At 42.3% G+C, this 12,184-nt stretch overlaps 1 protein-coding gene across 6 annotated transcripts in view; it reads left to right on the top strand.

Annotated features, from left to right (window-relative positions):
- ZBTB46 (zinc finger and BTB domain containing 46) overlaps positions 1–12,184 on the top strand; it is a 79,077-nt gene that overhangs the window by 53,315 nt on the left and 13,578 nt on the right. For 2 of the 6 annotated variants that reach the window (XM_044454915.1, XM_044454914.1), the window contains 2 exons: positions 7–58; positions 141–3,066. The exons of 1 other annotated variant lie outside the window; for it this stretch is intronic. In XM_044454915.1, the coding sequence (XP_044310850.1) occupies positions 7–58; positions 141–703 (615 nt within the window). In that variant the 3' untranslated portion in view covers positions 704–3,066. Of the gene's footprint in view, positions 1–6; positions 3,067–12,184 lie in introns of those variants that run through there. 3 more of the 6 variants (XR_006417084.1, XR_006417083.1, XR_006417082.1) reach the window with 3 other exon arrangements.

Here is a 12,184-nt window from a genome sequence, read left to right as displayed (position 1 = left end):
TTGCAGGTCACCTATGATGGATTTCTAACATTGTGGCAGTTAGACAACTCTGATACAGGTAAATGGAAAGAAAAGCCTTGAACATTGATACTTCCAAATATAACAATGCCAATTGAATTTTGTGTGCATTGTTGTTTTAGATACGAATACTTCAAAGTCTGAAGAAGTGGACATAGGTCCCAAAGGCAGGTTCCTGGATTCTCCTGTACCCAAGCAGCTGAGCTGTGCTTTCTGCCCAAAAATATTTGAACGTGTGGAAAAGCTGAAGGAACACATCCACGAACACAGTTTCCCTATGATTGTCCCCTTTGATGTAATTGATTGTTCAAGACCGCTGTTGGGTGGCATTTCTGGGTGCACATCTCCTGGTCAGCTTGCACGTTTCCAGTGTCCAAAATGTCCTGCAAGCTTCACACTAAAATCAAACATGGATCGGCATGAAAAAACAATCCACTTCAACAGGAAGAAAATGCAGTGTCCTCACTGTCTAAAACTGTTCAGAGACAAGACGGACTTAAATCGGCATCTTATGTCTGTGCACTCCAATGACCGTTTGTTCCTGTGTCTTTTCTGTGGCAAGGGCTTTGGGACCCAGAAAAACCTCACCACTCATATGAAAATTTGCTATTTAGGTTCCACACAGCCAATAGCAGAAGAGCTTCTGAATAGTATTGGTCAAAATCAGGAATCCGATGATGAATGAAGACAACAGTTGGGGGCTGAGGAGAGTTGAATTAAATTCTTAGACATTTATTTATTTATTTATTTATTTATTTATTAGCAACAGTGCGTTCTGCCTTGTCCTCGTGTCAGTTCTCAGGACAGCATACATGCTGACCAGTGGCTAGGTAGGGAAAGGAGTCAAATCCTTCACCTTCAGGCCCTGTGGCTAGAATTAAATCACAAAATCAAGAGGGGCTTCATGTTTCAAGAACAGGTAGGAATTCATTATTTAGGGATACATTTCTTAAGAAAAAGATTTGGAAATATTTTTATTTTGTTGTTAACAATATCGCTTACAGACTGTATCCCACAACCCTGGCGCAGGCCTGCCTGAATTGCAATGTGTACTGTTTAGATACTCACGTTAGCAGTAGCTTCAAAGAGCCAAAATGTTTGCCATTTTATCGGAATCCAAAGGTAGCTTTTCTGTTGTGAAGCGATCTTGCACTTTGCTTGTGGGGCAAGTAACACGAGCCCACAGGTGGCAAAACGCACCTGTAAGGGATGGGCCTGGGTGCATCCTCTCTCTCGACAGCTTCCCAGATATAAGCTCCACAGCACTCAGCTATCTTGATATCTAATTCTGGTGGCCGCACACCTGATTCTTCTAGCCCTTTAAGACAGGCTAGGAGGGAGAGAACCTAAAACACCGATACAAGAGTGCTTCCCAATGGAGGGCTTGTAGTGCCACCAATCTGAAGACATGGCTGCTATTCTGCCACTTTTCTCAATGGTTTCTGTGTTCAGAAAAAAAAGAGAAGATTCAGTGGAAGAACTTGGTACAGTTACAGAGGACGAGGTCTGCAGTGCCTCTAAAGTCTGTGACTGGGGCAGGCGATTGCACAACAAAGGCCTCCTTTGAAAGTATCTCAGGGCAGGCCTGTGTCCAGCACAGTGCAGTACTCAGGTATTTCCCTCTCCTTGACTGGCAGAGGGAGCAGCTGCATAAGACTAGAAGAGAGAAGCGAGCACTGCATGGTGTCATGGCGGCAGTCATGGCCAAGAGGTATGCAGGGGTGGGCAGCATAAATACGTGCAACAGTGAAACGATTGTTCATGAGGCTATGATAAAGGGGCACATTCCCTCCCATTTTATTTATTTATTTATTAAAACATTTCTATGCCGCCCCTTGCCGAAGCGATGCTGTGCTCAGAGGTGTTGGACATGAGCCATAAACTTGTTTTGCATGTTTGAGAGTTGCATTTGTTACAACAAACTCTGGGGAAATGCCAGGCCTAGGACCAAGTGCCCCGGCAACAGATCCCTGATGAGAGCAGATGAAGCTGATCTTTGTGTTCCAAGCAGTGAGAAAATCCTGTGAAGGCCAGAACTTAGTATTGACCACTTAGTCCAGCCTTTACAGACTTTGGCATTTTGTAATAACAACAGTATTCTGCATAAGTATAGTAATAAATGTTTGAATGATAAACATTTGTCAGAGTACGTATGGCATAAGCTCGTGACAAATTCTCAACCCAACAGCAATGCATGTGAAGCTCCAAAAAGCAGCTGTCCAAATGTGAGACTTGCTCATGCCCTATTTCAGTGTAAGCCCAGCACTCTCGCACTGAGATGCTAGGGCAGAGCTAAACCTACAGCTGTAGAAAGATACATTTCTACATTTCAAATTGCAGAAAATACATTTCAGTTTGTTAGTCATCTTGGTGTGGCACGCTGTTTCCTTAGGAGATCTGGTGAGAAAACTGCAGACTCTCATGCTGCCTGAGAGGCTGGTGAGCTGCTTCATCATTTACTTGTGAGGCTGAGTTTGAGATAACGGTTTTTGTGTGTGAGTAGTAGTCTGAAAACAAATTCAAAACTCAAGCAGTCTAAAAAGAAGCACTTTCTCCTGGTATACTAATCTCACCTCTAAATGATTTTGCACCTGGTTAGAAATGGTGGACACAAACTGGCTGGTTGCGTATCACAAAGAACAGTCTGCGTACAGTGCTGCACTTTAACCATTCCGATCACATGGCCTGCTGCCATCCCTAAATATTGCTTCACCCTGCAATCTGGTGAACCAGCCTTCGAGTCCTCTCCTGAACCTTCTTCTGAGTGAGGCCCTGGACTTTTGCACAGTGTGCTGTCTTAATGGGAATGCTAGTTATGTGTTGCATCCTATTTTCAAGTGTATTTCCAAGTGGAAATCATTCACAAAAAATACCCTCTGCCTGTGAAAAGGAAGGTGTGGATGCACAAATTGACTTAAACTGCTTTCAGTTTTTGAGCATCTTTGTTTTCTTGCTATTTTACAGCCCAGATGGATTTATGAAATAATTTATGTTGTATTGCTTAACATGATAGTAAAAGTTGGCCAGTTAACTGATCAAAATGGTAAACTCCTCTTAGTTTTCATTATTTTGAATGACTTATCTTGAAAAATTACAGTTGCTGTGTTAAACTGGAATTCCCTTAAGTAAGGCATAGAGCCAAGAGATCACAAGCTTGAAAAAATGCCTCTGGAGGAAGAAGATAGGAGCAGAATTATGTATATGTCGAGATGACTGGTGAAATCTACTCCAACCCCACCACACCAGAGGCAGAATGTGGGTAAAGAGACTGAAGGAAGGAAGGAAGGGAGGGAGGGAGGGAGGGAGGAAGGGAGGAAGGGAGGGGTGAAGAGATGGCCAGTTTAAGCATTGAGGAGGGTGGTGCTCTGTAGCATTAAGGTGAAACGCATTGGGTAGATGTTTGATCGCATCCTAGTAAAAAGTTAGCATAGAATACAACTCTAATCTGACATCCAGTTCTTGAATTATTGGCTCTTGTAAACTAAACAGCAGAGTGGTACATGGGTTCCTCTTTGAATGCAGGTACCAGTCCTTTGTGAAAATTGTCATTCTAACTGGCGACATGTTAGCCTCATTGTTGTTTAGGAACAAAATTATCATAATTCTAGAAAATACACCAAGAGTCAGGGAAGAAACAAGTCTTCATCTCTGAATTTGTCTGACAGACCAGAAGCCTCCCTTCAGTCAATTTAGATAAAGCATATCCAAGAAATTCCCAGCATCACCACTTATTGCTTAAGCAAAGCAGACCAAGGAGATTTCAAATAGTTCAGAAATCAAGATGCCAAAAGTTGACCCCTTGGCTGTAACATTGTTTCCTCAGGTTCATGACTCAGGGCAACTGTCCAGATACAGAAGGAATGGATATACTAATTTTACTTTGCCTCTGAGCTACATGGAGTTTCACATGGATTCTTCATAAATAGTTATTAGGAATCCCTTTAGATCTCCAATCCATATCCAATTCTTCCCTGCATGTGGGCAAAATCCAAAGCTACTTGAAAAAAAAAACTACATTTGAACTTTGGTGTTTGACTAGCAACAAACCTTAACTCTGTTGCCTTCTTTATATTGGCTACTAAGGTTTGCCCTAGGTAGTGTGGAAGCTCATACTTCTTCCCTTTTCCAATTAGCACCACTAGCCTGCAACTTTACATTCTGGCAAGTACTAAATAATTTAGTTTGCTCTTTCACATCAGCAGGTTAGGAAAGAAGAAAGCACAGCAAGACAAGCAAAGATCAACAAATCGGATTTTATAGTAAAGGGAAAATTCTGCCTCAGAAGGACCTGTGTGTTGTTGTTTTAACAGATCAGGTGTCGGGGCCAAAACATAATGGCTATCTATGTGCCTGTCTCAATATAATGCATTCAGCATATCTTAGGCTTTATGGTTCGTAGGCTTCTGTTCTTAATAGACTTGAGGTGAAACTCTGCATGTTAACTCACAAATAAGCCCCATTTTGTTTCATGGGCCTGTCCCTAGAAAGTGTGCACAGAGTTGTGGCCTTCTGATGAAGGCCACAAGGACATTCAGCACCGAGGATTCTTTGTTTTAGCTTTAACTTGAAGAACTGTCTCTGAGCTGGCTGCTATTTAGGCTTTTTTGGGATGGTGATTAAGTCACCCCTCTGTTCAGTGCTGAAATTACTGAGTATAACTGGAAACTAGTTCTCAAAAGCATTCAGAGAAAAGAAATGCTGGGAAATTACCCCATTACCAGATGCTACCTTTGTGGAGCCTGTGGCCGTTTTTTCCTTCTAGTTCTAAAATTCCAGCTAATGTTCTCCTTAAAAAAAATCTGTGTGGGTACATGTGCACATCAGTGCATGCAAATCTATGAGAACCCTTTGGATATGTCTCTTCCAACTAGATTTTCCTTCCCTTTTCTTGTTAGAATTTGTAATATTTGCATACTGAACCACTTGAGGTAGACAATAACAGTATTTGACTGATAAACATCACTTCTAAGGTAGCATGTAGAAATGTGTTCAACATATGAATTTAACCCCTGTAATGGGGACATTGGGAACAGTGAATCATGTTGACACGGAACATTTCATTTGTAGAGAATGTCCAGATTCTTCCTCCACCACCATCCCAAAATACTCACCTACAAACATTTTATCTTTGCAACATTTCTTTACAAGGCATGTGTGACCCTGGTCGGCTTACGACCTTAGATTTGTCTGAATGAATGTGACTAGTGATAATCTATGTATACATAGTGCATCTGTATTTCCTTTAGAACAAGTAGTAAGTCACTCTTTAATCCAAAGCTTATTTCCATTATTCACATTCACTTCTGTTAAACCAGTTAAAATTATTGGCGTGAACTCCAGTCACTTCTGTGCAATTGATTTTTCATTTTGCTAATTCTTACTCTCAGCAGTGTTCTATATTTAAGCTTTTGAGCATTTTAATTCTGACGCGTGTGAGCACACACATACACACACGTATATATTGGCTTCTTTTAAAATTTTAAAAATTGCTTCTTTGAAGCAATGCATAATAGTAGGAGTGGGGGATTCTGCATTTGTTAAGCCAAAAGATAACTCAGAAGGAGTATTTAAAGTGTAATTAATGGGAAGGTTTAAATGAAATAGGGTTATGTTTGTAATGTGCCTTCAAATATTAATAGATCATAAGTGGCAAACACTGAGAGGGTTTCTGTGCAAGGCTGTTAATCTACTTTGATCACAGTATTAAGATATGAGCACTACCCAAAGAGCAAAGCTTCCTTCTTTTCTGTGACACAACTTCTAGATGGCACTGTGATATAGCAGTATAATGCAAGTATGCAAGTGAAAATAACATTTTATTTCACTTTCTTTAAATAATACTGTGTTTTCCATGCTTAGGGGGAAAACCTCTCACTGAAACTGTTGTTTAAAAATAGAAGCAAAGCTGGAGGGTCATGTCATCTAAATAACCCATAAACTGTGAGCAAAGAACAAGGAGTGCATAATCGTTATTATGAGTGGTGGTCCATTAGGAAAATTCTAAGGGGGGTGGTATCTATGTGGCTTTATTAGAACAACTGCAGAAATTTGTTTTCTTAGGCTCAACAGGCCAACAAAAATGGCTGGTGAAGAATGCTGCTATCCAAAGATCCAGGATTCTCTTTGCCTTCTTCAGTACAAACTGTTGCAGGTTTTGCCAAAACTTATTGCTGTTTCTTTGCCCTCCTCTCTTTTTAAAGACATTGAATCCAAGGAAGAGAACTGTGAAACTCAGAAACTAACATACTGCTTTTAATAAGCCTTGATAATAGTGTTAACCAAGTCCAAACCTTGGTTTCTGCCAGGTGGCTTATATTTCATGCATAAACCACCCTATGAACCTATGGCTTGTTCTAGGGGTCGTTCAACCCATGATGGGTAGTCATATCATCTGAACCTGGCAGGGCAATTTTATTGTGGGTTGTGGGAACTTGAAGAGATCTTCAAGAAGAACAGTGAACCCACCTTTCAGAATCACATCAGCAACTACCCTTCCAGCAAAACCAAATAAATACTTTGGAAGGACCATCACTTGTTTCTCAGCTTTAAAAAAACAGAGCCTGAAATAAATACAATTAGGGCCATGCAGGTGGGGTAGGGAGGTAAGCTAAAAATGCACATTTTAAAAAATGGCCAGGCCACACTTATGGCTGTCCAATACAAGGTGAAACTCTGTATTAGCTAATTTGTGTTCAACTGCAAGGGACCACGTGCCTTGCTGTTAATGGAGATGTACAAGCAAAGAGCAAAAAAGCAGAGTACAGTTTCATGTGAGGGGGTGGGAATTATATAACCTCCTCAGCAGTGTGATCCCCTTGATGTTCAGTGTTGAATCTACAGCTCTCAGGGTTATTTTTGTGGGTTTCAAAAAAAAAAAAAAAAAAACTGACAGTGCAGGACTGGGTTAAGAGTATAGGACTGGGACTCAGAAGATCTGGGTTCTAGTCCCCACTCAGCCTTGGAGCTAACTTTCTTTGGGCCAGTCATAGTCTTTCAGCACAACCTACCTCACAGGATTGTCCAGATAAGATTGAGAGAAGGAAAAGAATTGTGCAAGCTGCCTCGAGTTCTTGGAAGGAAAAAAGGCAGGATATAACTGTAGTAACTTTTAGATTGTTACATGCTGTCTCTGATGTATGGCAACCGTATGAATGAAAGCCCTCCAAAAAGTCCTGTCAATGCCTGCTCCATTCAGCTCTTCCAAGTTCAAGGCTTCCTTTATGGAGCCCACCCATCTCTTACTTGGTCTTCCCTTTCGTCTTTCACCTTCAACTTTCCGTAGCATGATTGTCCTCTCCAGTGAGTCTTGCTTTCTCACGATGTCCCCAGAGTATGACAGCCTCAGTTTTGCCATTTTGGCTTCTAGGGAAAGCTTGATTTGAACTAGGAACCCCTTGTCTGTCTGTCTGTATTTGCAAAGCTCTCCTCCAGCACCATGTTTTGAGCCCATCAGTTTTCTTCCTCCCAGCTTTCTTCACTGTCCAGCTGGCATAAATAAAGAAAGAAATGGGAGCCATGTAAAGTGTTTCTCCCTCCTTTGGCTGCCCCCGCCTTCCATAGTTTTGTCCGGTTTACCAGTGCTTTTCATTTGGCAGCTAGAGGCATGACAGCTGGCGACTGCACAAATGAGCCTATTTGCAGTATCACCTTGTCCTCCGTTTCACAGCTGAAATAGGCAGAGGAATTGACCAGACATGACCACACATCTCGGATGGCCATAAGTGCTAACCTGGGTACGTGTGGAGGACTAACTGTATATATCTATAAAAATGCTCAGCTTGCAAGGACTGAAGTGATAACGAAAAAAAGACCTCAGTTGTGCTTTATGGAGATCCTGAGGGCGGGGGGACCAAGAGGGGGAAGCATCACTACGCCGTGATTTGTGTGGAGAGGCAGAGATGAGACTATTTTGGTTTGGGGGAGTTTTTGCCCCCTTGAAGTACACTGAGATGCTTGCTGGGAAAAGGGGGAGCACAACCCACAGAGACCCTAACTGTCAGGCATATTGCAGGTCCTCAACAGCAGCCAGCCTGCTGGGGCTTATCTGGAGGGTAACTTAGTGTGACAGGTTAACTTGCTCCTTAGGTGTGATTCTGAGCCTTTTGGAATAACTCTTCGTTGTTCTGTGGTCCTTTATACATGTCTGGAATAATATCCTGCCTATTCATGTTGAGCAAGCAGAATCACTAGTGATCCTAGTTCCCTTCCGAAACTGCCTCGTTAGAAACTGAAGCAATTGTTCCATTTGATGCCCTTCTAACAAAGCATATCATAATGTATGGCAGGTAATTGACACAGATTTGCTGATACATACTTGATCTTGGATGCCTGCACTTCGATCTGGTATTGCACGGTTTTGTTTTTTATTTGCTTGTCTGTTTATTGTAATGGAGCACGTAACAGCAGGGACAATTCTGAATCCGTTCATCAGGTTTCCTTTGTGTCCCTAAAGTTTTGGAGACATAAGTACTTAGCTTATTTCACAATAGCAAATCTAATCGGGTAAAACATCATTATTGCTGGTTGTAAAATCCTTTACAGGAGACAGCTGTAGACTTGAAAACAGGTGCTACAATTTTCATACCAAAGATTTTTTTTGTAGTCACACTTTCAAAAGTTACCTCAAAAATAATACTTGAATAAGTTAGAACAGCTTGCTTTTATAAACAGAACACTTAAAACATGAAAGCAAATGTTTTGTATGACTGTATTGAAAAATAAATGATTTGCAAAACTTTTTGAAGAGCAGCAGCACTCTTTGCAAAGAGATGTTCATTACTGTGGTGCTATTTTTAATGAAGTGCTGGCCTGTCACCTGTAACAACACTTGTAATCCAACTGGATTAAATCGCAGACATATGCGCTTCTGCCCAATCCTCTTTTTCTTTGTGAACTCCATTCATTTCAGCATGGCCTCTGGAAGTAGCTGTGGGAGAAAGCTGGCCAAATGGGATGCTGGTCTCCATGATGGGTTTTTCTTGATGTGTCAGTTGGAATGGAGAGGTGTCCATGCCTACATATCAAATGCTGGTCTGGCTGTGAATATTGCCTTCATAGCCCTGCCCGCATCCCCCTCGGTGCAGGCCGGCCACCCACTTACTGACTTATTTTCAGCACTGTGTGTATACTTCCTTGACTGTGCCTTGTCTTTCTAAAGCATTCTAAAGAGGTGTGTTTTTAAAAATGTAGGGAACAAACCTAGTGTGGGGACCAGAAAAAAATACTGGAGCACCAGCCAATTCTGTCCACAAATAGTTTCTCCTGCGTATTTGCAGAACTAGTTTTTTGAAAGCCTGACCCTGTGGAGCAAAAGGTATGTTTTGGATTAAACATAGTGAGGGGTGGTTCTGTGCTTGGCCAACGGCTCAGAAAATGTTACATCAGTCTCTACCCACCTGGAAAGTGATTACTTGCAGATTCTAGATGATGGTACCTTTCCCCCACAGTGTGTGTTTAATATTAACTATTACCACTTGGTGTATTTTAATTGTGTCTGTTAGGCAGAAGGTGTGATATAAATGCCTGTTCTATGGGCATCTTCATTAAACTGTCCAGTGTTTTCTAGCATATATGTTTTCAATTCTATGAAACTCACCAAATGTGAACATAATTTCTCTATTTTACAGAGCTAAAATGTGCATATTGGTGGGATGGGGTATTTTTAATTAAAATGACTGAAAAAGGCATTGCCTCTTGTTCCTTCTTGACAAACAAATTGCCACAAGTTGCCTTAATCATGGGGAAACAATTTTTTACCTTACAGGGAAATCCATCACAAATAATATTGATCTGGTAAGTACAAAACGGTAACATACCAATACAAAATAAAGAAGCGTGTTGTCTAGTTTGCTCAGGTGTGCTCTCACAGGTAGCAACGGTCATAGACTGGACATTGTACACTTGATATTGGACCTGTTGCTGGCAGTAGCAGACTGCCGGGACTCTGTGGCCTGTTGCCTAGATTTCATGCCCTTCACTGATGACAAGTGAAAGTGTGCTAAGGTGTTTTGTCACAAGGCAGCATGCTTCTGAAAGCACTGGACCAACGCATTTCTCCGTCCGGCAGCCTCTCGTGTGGGATCCATGGCTGCTTTTGTAATGCTGAGCCACCACACAGGGCTCTGACAGCATCTCAGTCCCCTGCGCTTCAAGGTTGCCATCAGCAAGTGCCACACTCTGAGAAGAATGCGTTCTCTGTGGCCAAGCCTGGATAATTTAATTTGACACAAGGACTTCGGTGTCATCGAATGGCACCCTTGACTGCTGCGCCTTCACCAGGAACCGGACTGTCTCCATGTCAGCTGGTGGAAGGGGGCTGCTAGCATTCAAGAGGCAGTGTCTGCCAAAATAACTCTTGTAGTACAAAACACCATTGGATGGCATATTTCATTTGTGATACAGTTTTTCTACTTCCAACTTGGCTTTACAGCACTAACCTAACCATGTGAGAAGTGATTTCTTGGACAAAGCACGCTCTTGCCTATGGAGGCCAAGTACAGCTGCGAAGGCAAATACTTTCTTCATCTATACAGCTAGAAAGCTGGTGCTCCAGTGATTATCACTGAGACATCTTAACCTCTAAGCACCTTTTTGACTGGCTGAGATTTAACGCAAACTGTTTTAGGAAGCTGTATGGTCAGGGCAGCCATTGCCCCTGGGGCTCACGTTCACTGTCTCAGTCTCTGCTCAAACAGGCTTTGCGGGCATTCTGAAGCACCACAAAACCCAAAGAACACACGAATGGCGACCGTAGCGGACGAGGTGCACACCACTGGCCACAGTGACTCCAGTGGAGCAGATTCAGCTCTCCATCATCACGATAAAGCTTTATGAACAATGAAAGGGGTTTTTATTCTGTGTGTGTCTCTGAAGTTGCTTTTTCCATTGCAGTGGTTGAAAAATGGACTTGGAGCATAGCTCTCTTACCTTTTATAGATAATATGAAATACAAATCATTTTGTGTAGATCACCGCTAGTGATCTGGCATCCAGAAGAGCCTTTCTGGCCTCATTCATACTGGAGAGGAGCCATTCCAAAGAACTGCCATAGCTTGATCTGATTTGCTGATCACTGCTTTTTAAGAATGAGTCATTTTTGGTTGTGTTTAGCTATTAACAAAAGAAGTTTATATTCCTAGAAGAGGCGGCAGTCAAAACAGTCTTCATACCTCTTTCTCTCATGATGATAAAGCAACAATGAATCCCAAATACATTTAGTATGAGGAGGTATAATATCATAATGCAGAGACGAGAATGATAGATACGTTTAGGCTGGGTGACAGCAGGTGTTCAGGTGTGACAGAACAGTAGGTGCAGGCTTTTGAAATGTGCTCACTTGCAGTAGTGTTTGACTGAAGAATACAGTTGATTCTCCCAAGTGTCATCTGTTGTGTTGTGGACAAGCAAGAAACAATTCTGAAAGCTACTTTAGACAACTTTGGGCTGCAGTTTAATGACTTGTAATGCAAATAACGCATTGAAAGCCATTTGGCCACACTCCAGTTAGGAAGAGAACCTTGCTGCTGCAGAGCCCACCTTTGTAATGAAGCACTTCTACTCAGAGGAGCCCTATTGGCCTGCCTCTTGAGATTATGAAGCTCTTGGGGACTTCGTGGTTACTTTGCCTGCACCTCAGACGCGTGACTCCCTTTCTGCAGCAGGGACAAACTAGCAGTGATCTCCCTGAAGGCCCAGATTTCCCCAGATCTCCTGGCATGATCCCACTCCAGCTCCAGGAGGATTCCTCCAGCAGAAGTTTAACATTTTCCTATGTAGCCTTCCCATTTGAACATCAGTGGAGCAGGATGCGACCACTAAGAACATAAGGTAACAAAATGGGAATGCGTGTGTTTGGAGTAGCTAGGCTTCCCTCCCTCAGAAGTAAACATGCGTGTTTCCACATCCAGCTGCTCCAAACTGAAAGTTTCTGTAGATGCATCATGAACACTCGTATGCGTGAAGCAGGCTGGGGGTCTCCCATGGCTATTCTCTGTTGTCAGTCCCGCCCCAACCTGAGTCTCCATGTCCCTTTGTCTATTATTCACCTGTATCTCTGCTCTTGCCAAGCATGTCCCAGCATTTGCAAGCTGAAATATGTGAAACTGCATATAGCTTTATGTTTAGTAATTGGCTTGATAGCCACTGGTGACAGGAATGTGATGCAGGCA

Source organism: Varanus komodoensis, unplaced genomic scaffold (genome assembly GCF_004798865.1).
Source record: "Varanus komodoensis strain SLA01 unplaced genomic scaffold, ASM479886v1 scaffold8, whole genome shotgun sequence".
Taxonomy (NCBI): Eukaryota; Metazoa; Chordata; class Lepidosauria; order Squamata; family Varanidae; genus Varanus; species Varanus komodoensis.
This window is presented reverse-complemented; position numbering and strand designations above follow the sequence as displayed.